The sequence below is a fragment of the Odontesthes bonariensis genome, chromosome 8 (assembly GCF_027942865.1).
Source record: "Odontesthes bonariensis isolate fOdoBon6 chromosome 8, fOdoBon6.hap1, whole genome shotgun sequence".
Classification (NCBI taxonomy): domain Eukaryota; kingdom Metazoa; phylum Chordata; class Actinopteri; order Atheriniformes; family Atherinopsidae; genus Odontesthes; species Odontesthes bonariensis.
In genome coordinates, this window is record NC_134513.1 from 13,721,323 (window position 1) to 13,738,867 (window position 17,545).

Below are 17,545 nucleotides of genomic sequence, written 5' to 3' on the forward strand. Positions count from 1 at the left end.
CCTCGAGGAGAAAAAGCTGTAAGAACAAATCAATTCCCTGTTCAGCTTTCAGTGTTTCTTGTTTTCTTTCTTTCCATGTCTTTTTCCCCCTTCCTTTCATCTGAACTCGCCCGGGTTTGTCTGTTTGCTTCCAGGATTGATTTGTGGAGTCAGTTCTTCTCTACTCCGCCTTACCGGGAACTGACTCGACACTGCTTTGACAGGATTTCACCTTTCTCTTCTTCTCTATCTAGTCGGATTTGCACACGTAGTCAAGCCTTTGCATTCGGTTTAGAAAGAAATTGAATGACAGAAAGCGACGAGACGCAGCGGATATGAGAGCAACTTAGAGGGGGCAGTGCTCTAGTGACGAGAAAGATAAATTTTTGAGTGGTTAGTCGCAGATTTGATGCCTTCAAATGTGGTGTTCATGATCCTCCGTCCAAGGAACAGAACCCCTCTCTCTTAACCTACTTATAAACAACTCTTGATGACGCCACCTGCTACATGTAAGTGAAGCTTTATTTGTATTCCTGACAGAAAACGAGCAGCGACATGTAGCCCAGAGAAGATATTCTTATTGACAATACACTGAAAATAAATGCCGTTAGTTCAAAGTTCAAGCTGTTGACTTTTTCCCCATTTTCACTTTTACAGCAATTTTGAGACGAATACAGACGTGGCCGATCAATATATATATATATAACTCTAGTAGCTTTCCTTGTCACTTGAAACCGATCACTCTTACAAAGCCATCTATATCCTTTTAATCTGAGCAAATAAGTTCATTTGGATCAAAGTTTATTGAGGATTATTAAGGTACAGTTTCAGCCCTGCACACTAATGTGCACTTAGAATAGAGTAGATATTGACCTGTGGGTCAAATCACTCATCGTTCTTTGTTTGGTGTTTTTGTAAGCGTCTTTAAGTTCCATGAAAGCAGACAGGATGATAAACTTGACCGTGTTTGTTTAACAGAAGTCACGATGGGACTCCCAACAGGGAAAAAAATGACAGCATGTATGTAGTTCGTTTATGAGCTGTTGTGATCATGGTTACCCTGCATGAAACGGCGTGATGAGTCATCGTGCATCCTGTTGTGGACGGTATGTGTCAGTTTTTATCCCACTAGTGAAACAAGTCAGTTTGAACCCTCGGAACAGATGGGAATAAAAATGAATAAATAAATAAAAGTGACTTTCCTAGTACATTAACCTTTAATATACATATATATATATAGATGTAGCTTTTCTGATCCTGTTGAGTTTTTTCTCTATAGTCTGGAACTCTCCTAATATTTACAGCTATTAGCTCTCTAATGATGTTCCGCTCTCACAAGTACAACTTTAGCGTTTAAGTTCCCTCTGCCTCCCTTTTTGCAGAGGCATGCAGAACCCCCCCCCCCCCCCCCCCCCCCCCCCCCCCCTAAGCTTTTGTTAAATTGTCAGAAGGGCTGTTTGTTCTCGTGTAGCAATCAGGTCACAAGAGACTATTATCTTGGGAACTCACTGTGGCTGCAAAAATACCCATCAAAAGTTGTTTATTTCATAGGTAGTCGGGAGCCTGAAAGAGCGGAGAAGGGGAAAGACTGAGCACACGAGCAGATTTTAATTTATTTCATTTTAATTAGAGATTATGCTCACATATACCGTTGTGTTGCTTTTCCCCCTTCGAGTTTATAACCCCTCGGTGTTATATGTAGTGGAACACAGAGGTTTAAATAAAGTTCAGTGCTCGCCTTGGGGACATGGTGACATTGACTTGCCCCCTCTGGAGCACATTTTGTATGTCTGTTTTTAAAAGAGAAGTAGGAGAGGCGAACATAAAGAGTGCCGCGTCGTCGTCCAAGCTTTGGAGACATGGACCAAACATGCACGTGTAAAGGCTGAATGTTTGCTCAGGCATTCTGTTATACTTGACCTATTTGTGGAGGTCATATTTCAACATTTAGCTTTGAGGTACGAGGTATTTCTTTCTGTGTTTTAACGAGGCGATACTACATTTCAGAATGATGGCTGCTTCTTCTTCGAAAGCGGCTTTAATTAACATTCCTGTCGCTGTTTGCACTTTGGTCTCAAACCACCACCTTTCAGCCCAAACTGTACTGGAACTGTGCATCAAAACCATTTCTCTACAGGGAGCACATCCACTTCCTGTGTGTGAGTCTCTTGTTCCTGTCCTTGACACATACCGTCGCTAAGCAACTCACCATGACAGCAAGTTGGCAGATTCTAATTGGCTGCGACTCTTATTAGATGCAGTATTTTAAGACCTTGATACCATGAGTGACTTTTTGGAGTGAGTCTTTTGTTTCTAGCATTCATTTAAAGCAGAGCACCTTCATTACATTACATTACATTACACTACACTTAGCTGACGCTTTTTATCCAAAGCGACTTACATCTATTTAGATACAGGGTATTGGTTACAGCCCCTGGAGCAATGTGGGGTTAGGTGCCTTGCTCAAGGGCACTTCAGCCATGAATGGAGGTGTAGGGAGAGGTAATGGCGGGACTTGAACTTGCAACCCTCTGATCTTAAGTCCACCTCCCTAACCACTAGCCCACGGCTGCCCTTCAAATGAAAAGTCAATCATCATGATGCTGGGATCTATCGCTTATTGAGACATTTATCAGTTAATATTTACTGTGGATATCTTTGGTTTTATCTTTCGTTGATTGGGAAACAGCAATTGAGCAATTTTAGCTTCATGATTAAACAACTGAGACTAAATTTCTTTCTTTTCCTTGTCTGTTTCTCAGTCATCCCCCCCCTGGATTGCAGTCCCTCTCCAGCGTGGTCCCATACTATCCCAAGTCAAACTGTCTGTCCTGTAAAACGACATCAACTGGAATCCAGGTTCGTCCTCCATTTTATATTTTCCATCTTCCAGAGCTATATACTTCAATTATACCTTTTAAAATGCTAAAATGACAACCTTGTCTGTTATTTTTGTCTGGTCAGGTGTGGTCAGAGTTGGTGTCTGCACCCACAAGTCTTCTGTCCGGTCCCAGCGGAGTTCCTTTCGGTTTTCAGTGGAGGACAGTCCAGCATTTCAATCTGGACGGAGGAGATACGAGTGGGGCCAACGGCCCGGCCTTTGTGCTGCGACACAGAACGTCGAATCTCGTTGAAAATGCCACAAATTGCACACCTGCTGATCCCATCAGTCCACGGGATAAAGGAGACACACCCACCTCAGGTTCCTCAACCAGTCACCTCAGCACCGCAGAGTGCCCCTCGCACAATGGGGTGAGTACCCGACACTCACGCACACATGCTGTCGTGTGGTTGGCTCAGAGCCATGTGGCGCGGTGTGGGATTACTAGGTCACACAGTAAGAGTATCCCACCAAAACACACGTTCTCACGTTAATAATGTAGAAGGTGTTGTTCGCGGGGGAGTAACTGATGCTGACCAGTCTGGTGGCCTTGATGACTGGAGTTCTCTACCCAAAAACTGAAATCTGTATCAGCACATTTTTAAATTTTCATGAAAGCTGTGAGAGAGCAGCTTACGATGTACATCACACACACACACACTCTTATGCTCTCATGTAGATAAGCTAAGTAGATGTGAGTGATGCATCTACTTACAAACATATGTATACATTAAAAGCATTCATTACTTTTGCCTGTTAATCACTTTATCACAGGGGACTGGCTTGCCTCATGCAGACATCCTTTAAAGAGCTGTGTCTTGAACTCTTAATGACTTAACTTTTAGATTTAAGGCCTGTTTTGGAAAGTTTTGGTACAGCATGGTTATTTCTCAGATGCTTTCATCTTAGAGAGAATATCCTTTAGCAATTTGAAAGTAAAACTTTCAGTAGAGTTCCTAATACATGGAGCATTTTCTCAAGCTTTGGTCACGAGCCTGTTTCCCAAGGATTTCAACCTCCACCTCCTCTTATTGACAACCTTGCCACCTTCAGGGCTACGCAGACTCGATGATGAGTCACTCTGTGCTACAGTAATTAGCGCTGCGTTGTGATGGATGTCGCTCAGTTCTTGTTCCACTATAAGTCTAAAACAATGTAGCTTTTTAATGCATTTAAGGTTCACAATTCTAGACAAAGGCATGTAACGTCGACAAACGGGACATTTTCCTGGAAGGAAAGTAAACACTTTAGCAGAAATCTCTGATGGCGTCCCATGAACGCAGCCTCTCGAATTGATCAAACAAATGTGACAGACGCTCACTCCGAGGCATCGCTTGTGTTCTTTTTCAGACGCGTGCGCGCGTGCATACGGTCAAAGCTGCCGTCCTATTGTTCGGTGTAAGAGGCAGCCTGCAGAGAAGCGTTGAGCTGAAACACAATAGTGGTTCTTTGTGTCTATTGTGTCTGCTTGCGTGTGTATGTTTGCATTCAGCCTTTTTTAACCGATGTAACACAACACGGATACCTGAGGAGGCGTTTGAGGCCTAATGCCCCAGCCGGCAAGGGCAGCCTGTCTTAACAACCCACAGCCTGCCGTTTGAATCTTTCAACATTTTGTGGTTTGAATTTCTTCAACATTTTGTTTGTCTGTCACCTTGTGGTGTAGTGGTAGAGTTGGTATCACACATCCTGTTTACCATCAAATTTGGTTGATTACTTCTTCTATCTTTTACTTTGCCAGTTTGTCTGTTTATGTAGTTATAGATTTGTTAGGAATGCATCCTCCTGGTCTTTCCTCATTAGTTTCAGAGAATAATTGTGTGTTGTATTACCTTTGTTATTAAGTATTTATTGCAGGTCTTTCACAGAGATGATTAATATTCTAAAAACTGTATTCAACTGAGCCAAAGAGTCTTTTCACAGGTAATTTAATTGAATTGGTTTAACAGAAATTTGGTGTGTTCTGTTAAAACTTTATCATGATGCAACTTATAAAATGAGAGTTTCTGTGGAGAGTTTTGCAAGTAGTGTACACACAGCCGAAAACAAATCCAGACACACACGAATGAGGGAGTTGCCAACACCAGCTTCAGCAGTAAACAAGAAGCATTAAACAGTGCACGGGATTTGGATCTAATTATCCTTTGCATAATCTGTTATTGTGCTAAGGGTTTTTATTTCTCTCATGCATCTCGATTCAATGTGACATCGACAGTCTTAAATCCTTATTATGCTGACTTCCTTACACCTCATTGATGCCAGCAAGGTAGTTCTTGGCTCAACTTTACCAACTTTATTTCTAAAAATAAAAAGTCAGAACTCCAGACAAACACTTAAAGCTAAAAACCTCTTTAAAAGTGAATAAGATGGCGTCATGCATTTTTTTTTTTTTTTTTTTTTCGAAAGATATCACCCAGCTTTGTAGGTGACGCTCGTACCAAGTCTGACGTCCATTCTTCATCTGATGAGGCAAGACAAAAAAACAACAACTTTTAAGTGGCTTTAAGAAATAAAACCCCTTGATTTAAGTCCCTCCAGCTGTGATCATATGATGGAAATCTGTGTCACTTTGTTGCTGTGTTAATGCTGATTTTCCAAATTACGATTGTGTTTAGCAAGCATTGTACTTGCGGGTATCACATGTTGTTGTGCAGAGGTTATGGTGTACAAGGGTGAGATCTTTCCTACTCTTTCCTCTCTTGGCCCTGTTACACGTTAAGACTCTCCTGTCATAGGTCCACAGAGCTGTCTTCCTGTTGGCTGGCAACTGTTTCCTGGATCCCACCCACAGCTGACTTTTTTACCGTGAACTGAAGCTTCTCAGAAGCTTCAATTCACGGTTCTCAAATATTCCCCCTCATTCGCTTCCTCCTCGGGCTTAAAGGGGAGTAGAAATCTCATAGCACTCACAGAACACATGTGAGACCGCTATGTGTGCATGTGGCCAGCCATTAGTCACTTAAAAGTACTCAGCTAAAACTACATTCAGAATAGTTAATGAGTCTGAAGGGAGCTAGATGTATGTTTTTGTTTTTTTTTATTTTTTTTTGTGGTCAAGGAGGAGTCTGGTCTTTAGGGAGTTTTAAGAAAAACTGCCTCATTTAATCTTGAGTAGAGGGGTCTCCAGAGATCTCCTCTCGTGCACATGTCTGTATATCATCCGGGACTTGCTTCTTCGCCTGTGCCTTTGTGAAAAGTCATGAAAGCCTCGAGCCACCATACTTATCTTCCAAGTGTCCTGCGCCGCATTCCAACTACTGCTGAATCCGGAATAATTGAAACAATCAAACCTTCATGTCAGCTTCTAAACAAAAGGAGAGAAACTTGTCATTCTTGCTCTCTTGCCAAGATTGAAGTAAATGAAACATCCAGCCTGAAGAACCGCCGCTGTATTTGATTATCTATGCACCAGAGTTTTGTAAATTTGCCTTAAATGGATGCTTTATCAGCCTCCAAAAGATGAAGCGGATGATAAAAATGCCAAATTACTGAGTTGCTTAACTATGTTGTTGAATGTTTGGGTGTGTCTGCTGCTTTATCAGACACACGCTGGAGCCACATGTGCCCGCACACTCAGGCATAACAACGGATACACAAAAAACACATTGCTTATGGAGAGTAGAGCTGAAATGATTACTTAAAGGCCTACAGAAAGCTGACACTACACCCGATACATAATGATAATACATACACAGAGGAACAATAATGATCATTGGACTCTACACCAAAACATTTCATAAACGCATGAAATTTGCGATTTTGAATTTGCCGCTTGGAAATCCTTCCTGGAATTCCAGGCTGGGGGCGGGGCTTCCGTGTGACGTCACAGGTGCCATGGGTTTTCCTGGCTGCCGCTATTAGTAGCCTATGCTTGTTGAGTGGTGAAGGCAATAAAACGTTGGGTTCAGTGCAGTTTTTATTGCGAGTAGATGTACGAAGTGCGTGTTGCCCTCAGCACCAGCAGCTCACACCACCGGGGACAAAGGAAGCAGAGAGACCTACGGTCTTGTGTCTGTGCCTCCCTGTCCGCCTGCCTCCTCTCTGGTGAAATCAGCCGGAGCCATCCCGCCGTGTTCAGCTCCCTGCGGTGCGGACGCTCAGGGGGAATCCACCTGGCGGAGAGCGGACACACCGCGGGATGGTTGCCCTGAAATCTCAGAGCGATCATCAAGGCTCTTGATGATCGCTCTGCCGAGATTTCCACTCTCCACCTGGCGGAGAGTGTGTTGCCGTGAAGAAGCTGTCCAGGTCTGGCAAACTGCTGGCTTCGCTACTAGAACTACTGGGGGTTGTGCCAGCAGCTGGCACTCGCGACGTCACGCACCTGTCGTTCCAGTTTGCCAAATTACAGTCAAATGTGGTGATAGTTTATTGGGCCTAATCAGGACTATCCAGGGGCCTAAAATTATTTTAAAATAATAAAAAAATTCCATGGTATATAAGGAATCGATCTGCTATTTCAGTTTTGTGCAAAAAATCACCTTTCTGTAGGCCTTTAACCTTTAAGCTGATACACAGAAAATGATTTGGTAATAATGGTGACCTTCATCAGTGATGTTAGTCTTCGATAAAGACCTTTACCGTGATCAGATTCCTCCAAATGTTCCCTGAAGCCAAATGTTTTCTATCACTTGTCTTTTGAGGTTGATGTCGTTTGCCTCTGCGTGTTCACATATTAAACCCGAAGTCAGGGTAGCTGGCAATTCCTTTTAAAATTAAAATGAGAAACTCCAGGATGCAAAGTTAGTACACTTCCCTGGAGAGCGGGATGAGTCATCAACGTTTTTTGATCATTTTCCAGAAACGACTGTTCCTATTTTTCTTTGGATGTGTCAGATGAGCAGCCAACCTGTCTGCACTGAGATCCAGGCTGGTTTAATCATATATGATGACATGTTATATAGTGAGCTCTCTCAGCCAGGGATGGACATTTCTAAGAGGGATGGGATCATATCTTTGGCCGCACACACACACACACTTCCATAAAGGGCGAAATATGACTCCACTACCTCTGCCCTAATGACTTGTTGGAGACTGGACGGCTGAGGTTGAGTCATGCGTTTCAGGCAAACCGCTGTTAGTGTGCCTAAATGTGAGCTCAACAATGTTTGAGGGAGAGCCCAAATAGTCCTTCTCCTGTCCGAATATTCTTTACACGTAATTTGATCTGATTACGGCAGCTTCAGCAGGGCAGAAAACATCCAAAGCCTCTGAATCACCTGCTGCTAAACATCAGCACAGTGGCTTTCACAGTCTGGATTTAGTTTCGTGCAACTGAACTTTCACGGGAGACGTGGTTTCTTTTCTCAAGCGATTTGTTTTCAGCCTGTGAATTTCCACAGGCTTCCTCTTTTCAGTGAACTCTTGTTGCCATTTTTGGTGTAAACGGAACCAAAAATGCAAGACATTTCATGCTGGAATTTGTGATGCAGAAACAGCTTTAACATCAATGAATTAACATTAATTAGGGTCATATTGTAACAGTGCAGCTGATGGTATTCTGTTGTTTTGCATGAATATATTACATTCTGGCTCCCACTGTCTCAGGAAACCACACTCACACACTTAGAGATCAGCACATTTTCACACTGTTTATAAGAATAACCTCTTAGCCTACAGTGATCTGGATTTAAGATTTATTAAGACACACACGAGAGTTCAGTACTCACCGAGATTGCAGAACACTCGAGATTATTGGGCGATAACCCAGTTAACCCCTTGCTCGCATATTATACAGAACACACGCATATTCACACACACACACACACTGAACAGATATCAGGTGTAACCGTGATCTTAACTTGGAAAGATGATGGATTTCACGAGGATGAGGTTTTCCAGTTGCTCGCCTTCAGCTGTGTGTGTGTGTGTTTGTCTCCTTTCGTACACCACTGCTCTCTGATATTAGTTCTCATGTTTGGTTCAGTGGGCAAAACAAGCAGAGAGCAGAAGAGACGAAAGATGGATTTCCACAGAAGACTCATCGTGGTTCACATAAACAGGAACCATGCTTTTGCAGTTTACTTTGTTGGTTTGTCTTTGAAATGAGTTAGTCATGCATTATATATATATATATGTACAGGCTTGCAAAAGTACCCCCCCCCCCCCGTTTGGACTTTTTCCTCTTTTGTTGCTGTACAATCTAAAATGAAAATCGATATTAGCGAGGCACAACATTCCTGCATATTTGAAGATGCAGAATATTTGTCATTTTCAAGCAAACAAGGAATAATTCCTCCTTATTCCTTCCTCCCAAAGTCGGTATTTTGCTTGGCCGCACTTTTGCTGCACTAAAAGCTGCAAGTCTCTTGGGGTATGTCCTTATGACCCATCCAGTCTCTGGGATTCTTTTGCCCAGTCTTCAAAGCAAACTTGCCCCAGTTCCTTTGAGTTGGGTGGTTCCTCTGGTGTACGGCAGTGCTAAAGTCATGCCACAGATTCTGAATAAGATCGAGGTCTGGGCTTCCAACACTTATCAATGTTTCCCCTTAAACTGCTTGAGTGTTGTTTTTAGCAGGATGCTTAGGGACACGGTCCTGCTGCATTGTGAACCTGAGGAGAGGTGTCAGGATCGGAGTAAAGCGTGAAACCGTCTTGATTATGTCCCCAGCTGTGGCAGCTATTAGATTTTAATGTGCTTGTTTCTCCTTTCAGAGTGTCCCGGAGTGCGATAAGGAGAGAAAGACAAATGAAGAGGAAAACAAGGGAAGCGAAGGAGAGGAGCTTGAAGAGGATGAAAGAAGTAGCGATGAAGGTTTTATGGGAATGACTCCACTGCTGCAAGCCCATCATGCCATGGAGAGAATGGAGGAGTTTGTACACAAGGTACACAGCAAACTTTCCCCTCAGTCCTTCCACTGAACTTATCTGTGTAAATGTTTCTGGTGGCTTTATCTCCTAAACCTTAACAGCTCTCTGAATTAGGACAGAGGGGCTTTTTATGATAACACTCAATAAAGCCACATAGTAAAAGAAACCACTGAAACAAATACGATACAGTCTGATGTTCAGTGCAAAATTACTCAAGTTGTACTTGATCGCTTGCTTGTACTTGATTCAGCCAGTCCATGAGTGATAAAAGTGTTTATTGTGAAACTCGCTCCAGAGTGCACAGTGAATAAAGGTTGCAGATTACGACTGCATATCGTTGGGGATTAGATACATCTCGCAACAGTTTCTATCCTGTGGAAGGTTCGATGTTATTAAGAAAGAAAACAAGCAAGTTGGCAGACATTAAGAGTCAGTGTGTCTGCTTTTTGGATTGACCTCTCACACACATTAAATTAGTGGAATTACTCACTGGATGGAAACTCAGAGGGTTTTCTCTCCCCTCTGTGTCAGCCATGTTTGCCATATCGAGCTTCACTTCATTTATTCACATCGCTTGACCCCGATACTGTCCATCTGACACCTACACCAATCACGATCATGTACTGTACTTGACCAAACCCTCTATATGTAGGTCATTCAATTAACAACCACTTTCTTATCATAAAAGAACATTCAATTTAATTAGAAGTCATTTTCCCATGAACGTTTTTCATCGTCGCACTGGCCTTTGGGTCCTTCTGCCAAACTTAATTGATGTTCTGTGTCCTTCGTTAACCAATCAGATGTGGGAAGGACGGTGGCGTGTCATACCTCACGACGTGCTCCCGGATTGGCTGAAGGATAACGACTTCCTGCTTCACGGCCACAGGCCACCAATGCCTTCGTTTCGCGCCTGCTTCAAGAGCATCTTTAGAATCCACACAGAGACGGGAAACATTTGGACACACCTGCTAGGTAAGACACAAACACGCTCACTGACACACGTCCATACCTCTTATTTAAACATTTTAAGACTTAACATCACAATTTAAAATGAGTCAATCAGGCATTGTACAAGCGCCCAGTCACACACTTTAGTTAGGACTGAAATTAAAGTTGATACTGTAAACTTTGACTTGCATTTCATTTAAAAAAATCTGTTGTTTTGCACACCTTCTGGAAGCCAAATGAGCTCCTTCTCCCACCTAGTGGTGAGGCAGAGACGGTGCACTTGAATGTACTGTAGTGTGAGGGAGGTATTTGGAATAGCGCATTTATGAAACTTTATGGATCCTACTACAGTACCACACAACTTTAGATTTTCTTTTAAACTAGAGTGCTGCAAACTCACAAGTCTTTGGGAAAAACATATCGACAGCATGTCTGTGCGCGTTTACATGGCCCACATCACTCTCACTCCGCTGTCTTGTCTCTCCCTCTGTCGCTCTTCTTCGTCTCTCTACAGGCTGTCTGTTTTTCCTCTGCCTGGGTCTCATGTACATGTTCAGGCCCAACATGTCTTTCGTGGCTCCCGTCCAGGAGAAGGTGGTAATTGGGATGTTTTTCCTCGGAGCCATCCTCTGCCTCTCTTTCTCCTGGCTCTTCCACACAGTCTACTGCCACTCGGAGGGCGTGTCGAGAGTCTTCTCCAAGTAAGAGGCGCATGTTTTAAAGGTTCTACGGTAGAAAGATGCCATTCCCGCTGTGAGACTCCTAAGTCAGAAGTTAACTGTGTTGTGTACTGTTCAGGTTGGACTACAGCGGGATTGCCTTTCTGATCATGGGCTCCTTCGTTCCCTGGTTGTACTACTCCTTCTACTGCTCCCCTCAGCCCTGCTTCATCTACCTTATAGTGGTGTGTGTACTGGGACTGGCTGCCATCACCGTCTCCCAGTGCGACTTCTTTGCCACTCCGCAGTATAGAGGAGTCAGAGCAGGTAAAGTGAAAAAGGGACCCTTTTTTTAAATATTTCTTCTTTCTTTTTTAAATCTTTGAATCTGTCTGATTACTCTGATTCACTGCTCATCAGCATCATTTCCCAACACAACAGGCAGATGTTTACACTGTACACATCATGCTGTGATAGATTAGTCTCCTGAGAAGCCCCTGATCTCTTAATCACATTGGAGGAAAGTTTTTATCCAAAGAGAGTTTCTCTCTGCCACTGAGGCTACGGCTACACGAAAACGAAACGAGGTTTTTTTTTAAAACGGGTACGAAAATTGTTGCGACCACACGGAAACGCGCTGCTGTCCAGACGAAAACGGACGAAAACGATGAAACGATGCAGTACACACGCCACTGTGTCACGCCACGCTGTGAGACAATAGAGAAGTCTCACAGCGTCAACGTTTGACTGACGCAAAAACGTTTTAGCTGTAACAATGGAAACGAAACGAGGCCGTTTTCAAACTTTCTCACTCTGGAACCCGTTCTCAAAAACTATCGTTTTGGGGTAGTGGGAACGCCGGCTCCATGTGGCCGCGACAGCGAAACGATAAGAAAAAGTATCGTTTACAGTGAAAAACGTTTTCGTGTAGCCGCAGCCTGAATAAACTGCTGCTCGACTGGCTGAAAGGCCCCCATTACTTGTCAACAGCTCCGTGAAACATATTTGCATAATGCCTGCCTGTTGGCTTGCTTGACAGGCCTCAAGGGATGATCAGATATGTGTTCCACTGCAACTTTTTAACAGCTGGCCGACCAGTCGGAGCCAAAAAGGCATTTACTGTACGTGAGCAGGGTTTCTAAGGCGAAGGAGCTAAGACTAAATGTTTGAGACCGAAAGCGAGACGAGGCGCTGTAGAAAGGTACTTAATGAGAAATATATTTTGTGTTTTTTGGGCATTGAAGCGTGTAAACATTCCAAAGACTTCCAAAATACATCTATAAACTTAAAAAAGAGCACAATGTGGGCTCTTCAAACATGTAAACACCATAAAGTAGTTGCATTGAGGATGCATTGATATGTATTCTCTCTTTGCTCAGGTGTTTTTGTGGGTCTGGGTCTGAGCGGCGTTGTCCCCACCTTGCACTTTGTCATCAGTGAGGGTCTGATCAAAGCTACCACCATGGGTCAGATGGGCTGGCTGCTCCTCATGGCCACGCTCTACATCACCGGCGCCTGTCTGTACGCCGCTCGCATCCCCGAGAGGTTCTTCCCTGGCAAGTGTGACATCTGGGTGAGTGTCTGTGCATGGATTAGAAACACGTTGCGTGTTTTTTCTTTGCGACACACAGTTGAAAAACTTCTCCTCTGCCTCTCTGTTCCCACCTCAGTTCCACTCCCACCAGTTGTTCCACATCTTGGTCGTCGCCGGGGCTTTTGTCCATTTTCACGGCGTCTCCAACCTGCAGGAGTTTCGATACACGGCGGGAGCCGGCTGCGCTGAAGACGGCACTCTTTAACGCACACACCGACTCACCCATTTACTGACACACTTTACAGGGAGGCACTGGCTGGAAAATATGCACAGAATCACACGCTCCTCAGTCAGAAATGCACACACCTTCGCAACTGAAGAGCGAAGCGGTTTGTCCTGCTGCGTGTCTGTGTGCGCGCACACAGGACCACCTCCAGGGCTTACAATTAAAACTGAGTGGCTCTCTGTCACCGTTTTTGGCTTCGTTGCTTTGGGCTGTAAAAGAATTTCCGAGGCGACGTGTTTTCTAAACCAGTTTTTGAGACTCTACTTTTGTCGGAGGGAGGGCGTGACTTTCAACTTTCAGAACTCTCCTCCGGTAAATCTACGCTCTACTCTTTAGGATTAACTATCTGCTTTCAAACGGAAGCATATTTGTGGTTTAAAAATGAAAAAAAACAAACAAAAAAAAAACATTTTGGGTTTTTTTTTTTTTTTTTCTCTGAATGCTGTTTTCAGATGTGCGGATAATGTCTTTAGAGTTCTTCCTCGAATGTGATGGTTTGCAATGGGAAATGCTGGGAAATGGGGAGGGGCGTAACGGTCACTTTTAAAAGTTAGGAGGAAAAAAAAACAATTCTTTTTCATGTAAATAAGATTTCTAAATTTTGGGTTATAGATTTGTATTAAATGGCTTTTAAAGAAATACAAAAAAAAGATCACGTAAAATAACGAGAAGAATAAATAAACTGATGATTAATCATTGGAGAGGAGAAGAGATGTTATATCTTTAACTGTCCGAGCAGCGATGTAAAGTGGAGGAAAAACACTTTTTTTGTAAAAGGTGGATCTTAGGTGGAAATATAGGGCACAACACCTGAATCTTACCCAGCAGACACTTTAAAAACCTGTTGATATTTTACCACACGTGTTGGTGGGAAGCCTCAGTGGAGATTAAGATCACATCTCTGGTCTAAAAAAAAAAAACCCCATCAAATATAGTCAGAGGCAACACAAAGACTGTCCTGCCTTCTCCTTTGCAGTCTGCACAGATCTTAAATAAAACCTGGAACTTCACAGATAATTACTGAACCAAAAAAAAAAACCTGAATTGGAAATGTGAGATTGGGGGAAAAAAAATCATCTTGATATGTAGCGGTTTTCATTGTCCTCTTACTGTAAATTGTCTATATCTAGAGAAAGCTTATTTCTATTCCACCAGTATAAGTTTATTTTTTCTATGACACACCCTCAAATGATTTATTAAAACATCTAGCATAGCTAAGATATTTTTTTATAAACAAGGCCCCGGTCATATCTATTATTTATCTTATGATTTAGGTAAAACTGCAGCGTTACTTTAATACAGATGCAGTTGATTTCAGGCCTCCTCCTGTATGAATCTGAATAAGATTCACCTCCACACAGGGCAAGGATCATCAGTCTATGAAATGTTTTTTGTCCTTTTTGATTGATTTTTGTTATTATTTATCGATTGCTATTATCATTGTATTGCAAGCTTTAATTTCCCTTTTTTTCTTTTTCCATTGGGTATTATTACAATGATTTCATCGGGTGAGATGGGGTGACGGCAGAGGGTTTCTCTCTTGTGACGCATACAGAAAAAGTACATGACGTTTCTTCAATATATCCGACAATGTCCTTTTTATAAAGTTACAAACTTCTTCCTCAAGGGCTCGTGAATAGTCTCAGAAATTTGGGACGTCGCTTGGTGATCGATACAAGCTGAACCTTTTTTAATTTAATTTTTCTGGCAATACCAAAATGTTACACCTGCACAGTGAAAACACTTAAATATGTCATAATCTGAGCTTGTCATGATTCGCCTTTCTTTATGATTGTTTTGAGTTTTGGTTCACAAGTTCCGAAATGGCGAGTTAATTGATCTGCATCTTTTCTTTGCATCACGCGTTTCTTAGAAAAAGAAATATATATTATTTTCTTTCATTTTTTTTTCTTCTCTTTATCTCTTTTGGTTTCTGTTTTATCTAGTTTCTTTTAATTTATTTCTCTTTCAGAGTGCATAGTGTCTTGAAGCACATGTTTCATTCTGTTGGGAGTGTTTTTGATTGCAATAGACCTTTATATCTGCTGTATTGTTCTAATAAAATGTTTTTTGAAGCCATCTCAAGTCTCAATGTGGTTAGTGAGCGCGCCTACAGAGCTTTTTTTCTCTGGTTTGCTTTCGTCGTGGAAAAACAATTCAATTTTAGACTGTTAAACACAAAATTACCTGCCTTTTCTTTGTCATTTGGCTTCTTATGGATTATTTAAAGTATTTTATTAAAGGAAAAATTGTGTTTTTGTAACCGAATGCGTACAGACTCACTGTTTTTCATGGAAGTCTAGCTTGTCTTGACATGAGTAGCAATGAACACAAGACATAAAAAGACATTTAGAGAATGTACCTCAAATGAGATAATATTTCGAAACTCTGGAAAATGACAGCTTCTCCCATGTATTTGTAATTTTATAGGCAAGAAAGGATATAAACAGCCAAAGCTTGAATGTGTTTTGACCTTTCATCTCGTTTAATTTCTCCGTTTTTATTTCAATATTTCTCCAAAAAATTCTTGTTTTGTGCGTTTAGGTTTGATTTGACAGGTCATCGGGCTAATTAGCATGTTGGCACAACTTTTAAAAATAGCATCAACCGTAACAAACTGCCGAGTGTTTAACAGACGAAACTTCTGAATTTTGGCGGATTTTCTTCCAGTGAATGATTTTGTAAAAGGTTCACGTGAAGAGAAGATGAAAAGAAAATTGGTAGAAATTTCATATAATCGGACACTGCGGCGAAAGATGTGGTGTAACGGCTGTTTTTGTGACCCTGCAACATGGCGGCACAGTTGACGCTCCGAGTTTCCTAAAAGTTAGAATGTGGGATCAAATAAGGGAAAGATTTTGAACTTGTACAATGATGTTCACATGTGTAACAAAGGTTTGGAGTTGTACAAATAGTTTGTGCATGTGTTTGGAGTTCTAAAAATATTTTGTGCATGTGTAAAACTAAATCCAACGGACACACAAATTTCCCACCTTCAAGTGTGACCATGAAGTTACAGGTTTACAAAAGTCAAGTTACAAGTACGAATTTTGTTCCTGTTGCTGGCAGAAATTGATTTCAGGTGCGAGTGCGCACAGCCTGTTACATTTGAAAAGCGTATCTCAGTGTTTCTCTGCCCTACATTTCAATTCATTGAAATCATAATCCACTTAACTCCATTCATTCACACAGAGACAATTCAAAAACTATTTCCTAACAAACTTCAAACTTCATGATGGAGCTCGGTCATTCACAGATTTATATACAAGGACAACAGTCTTAAATTCTATTCTGAATTTAACAGGGAACCAATGAAAATAAGCTAAAACTGGAGAAATCTCAGCCCAATAATAAACAAACAATAAATGGTTAAAGATTATGAGCTGTTTGCACTTAACTGGTGTTTAAAGTGTTTTTTGTTTAAATGGCTGTTACAGATGCTGCGTACAGTGATGCCCACTGCTCCTTGATTCCTAAACTAAAAGGTGCAACTTACCTCTGCAGATCAGAGAGATGAACTGGGACTCGGCTGAGAGGGAAGGCCAGCACCCTTCCCTGCGGTTTTTCCAGGGACAACTTGCCCTTTTTAAATGGAGATACAGAAGTTGTGGTCATTTGTGTGTTGTCAGCCAAATGGTTTCCACTGTCTCTGTTTAAAGCTTGTTTGATGGCCTTTTGTGTGGCACCTTAACCGCATAACAATGCATGTGACAAATAAAACTTTGAATCTTTGAATCTGAACAACAGTAACAACTCCTCGGCTCAGACACGCAAAATTAAATTACAAAAAGATACTTGTGACATTAGTAAGCACACATTCACATAAATGAGTGTATAAGTAAATATTATAGCATTAAAGCTACCAGTTATTTATCATCTGTCCTGATCTCATCCAGAGAAGCAAGTAAGGGCCCCCAAATAGTCAGAAATTTTCCCATTGAATTAGTCCTTGTGAACCTGAGTCCTTCCATCTGACTGAAGCCATATCAGCCAACCACCTCCGAAAGCAAGGGGGAGACGTGGACTTCCACTCCAGTAGAATTAGCCTTTTTGCAACAGTCATCCCCAGCATCAGAGACTGCTGTGTTGCTGCAGGCAGGCCTGCTGTAGTCTGTGAGCAGCCAAAGATGGCAAGTTCAGCCTCTGGTTGGAAGGGTCGGTGTTTTATATATGGGTACGTTTTGACACAATAATATACAAAAACAGAACACCTTGTGTCTTGTCTCACTGAAACAAGACACATTTCCATTCACGCCAACAGGACTTAAGGTGGACCTGAGGGCTACAACTTGTGAAAAGACACGAAGCAGCTGCAAATGAAAATATGAGTGCTGATGTGAACTGTACGTACTGAAAACACAAAGGGCCTGCACAGAAGCTTGTGACAGGGGAAGTGAATGTCATATAATTAAACATAAAACATATAATTTAGCGAAGTATCTAAT

At 42.0% G+C, this 17,545-nt stretch overlaps 1 protein-coding gene across 1 annotated transcript; it reads left to right on the top strand.

The window, feature by feature from the left end:
* The first annotated feature begins 2,260 nt into the window (after positions 1 to 2,260).
* Positions 2,261 to 15,179, top strand: adipor2 (adiponectin receptor 2). The gene is made up of 9 exons (XM_075472607.1): positions 2,261 to 2,277; positions 2,742 to 2,838; positions 2,944 to 3,231; positions 9,515 to 9,685; positions 10,474 to 10,645; positions 11,136 to 11,322; positions 11,420 to 11,607; positions 12,660 to 12,853; positions 12,951 to 15,179. Exons 1-9 carry the CDS (start codon positions 2,261 to 2,263, stop codon positions 13,077 to 13,079), a joined length of 1,443 nt encoding a protein of 480 aa, XP_075328722.1. The 3' UTR covers positions 13,080 to 15,179.
* Positions 15,180 to 17,545: the final 2,366 nt, after the last annotated feature.

Bases quoted from the DNA above. Each gene is read 5' to 3' on its own strand.
- adipor2 (XM_075472607.1), top strand. The intron at 3,232-9,514 runs GTGAGTACCCGA...TTCTCCTTTCAG, and splicing joins AGTGCCCCTCGCACAATGGG to AGTGTCCCGGAGTGCGATAA. The intron at 12,854-12,950 runs GTGAGTGTCTGT...TTCCCACCTCAG, and splicing joins CTGGCAAGTGTGACATCTGG to TTCCACTCCCACCAGTTGTT.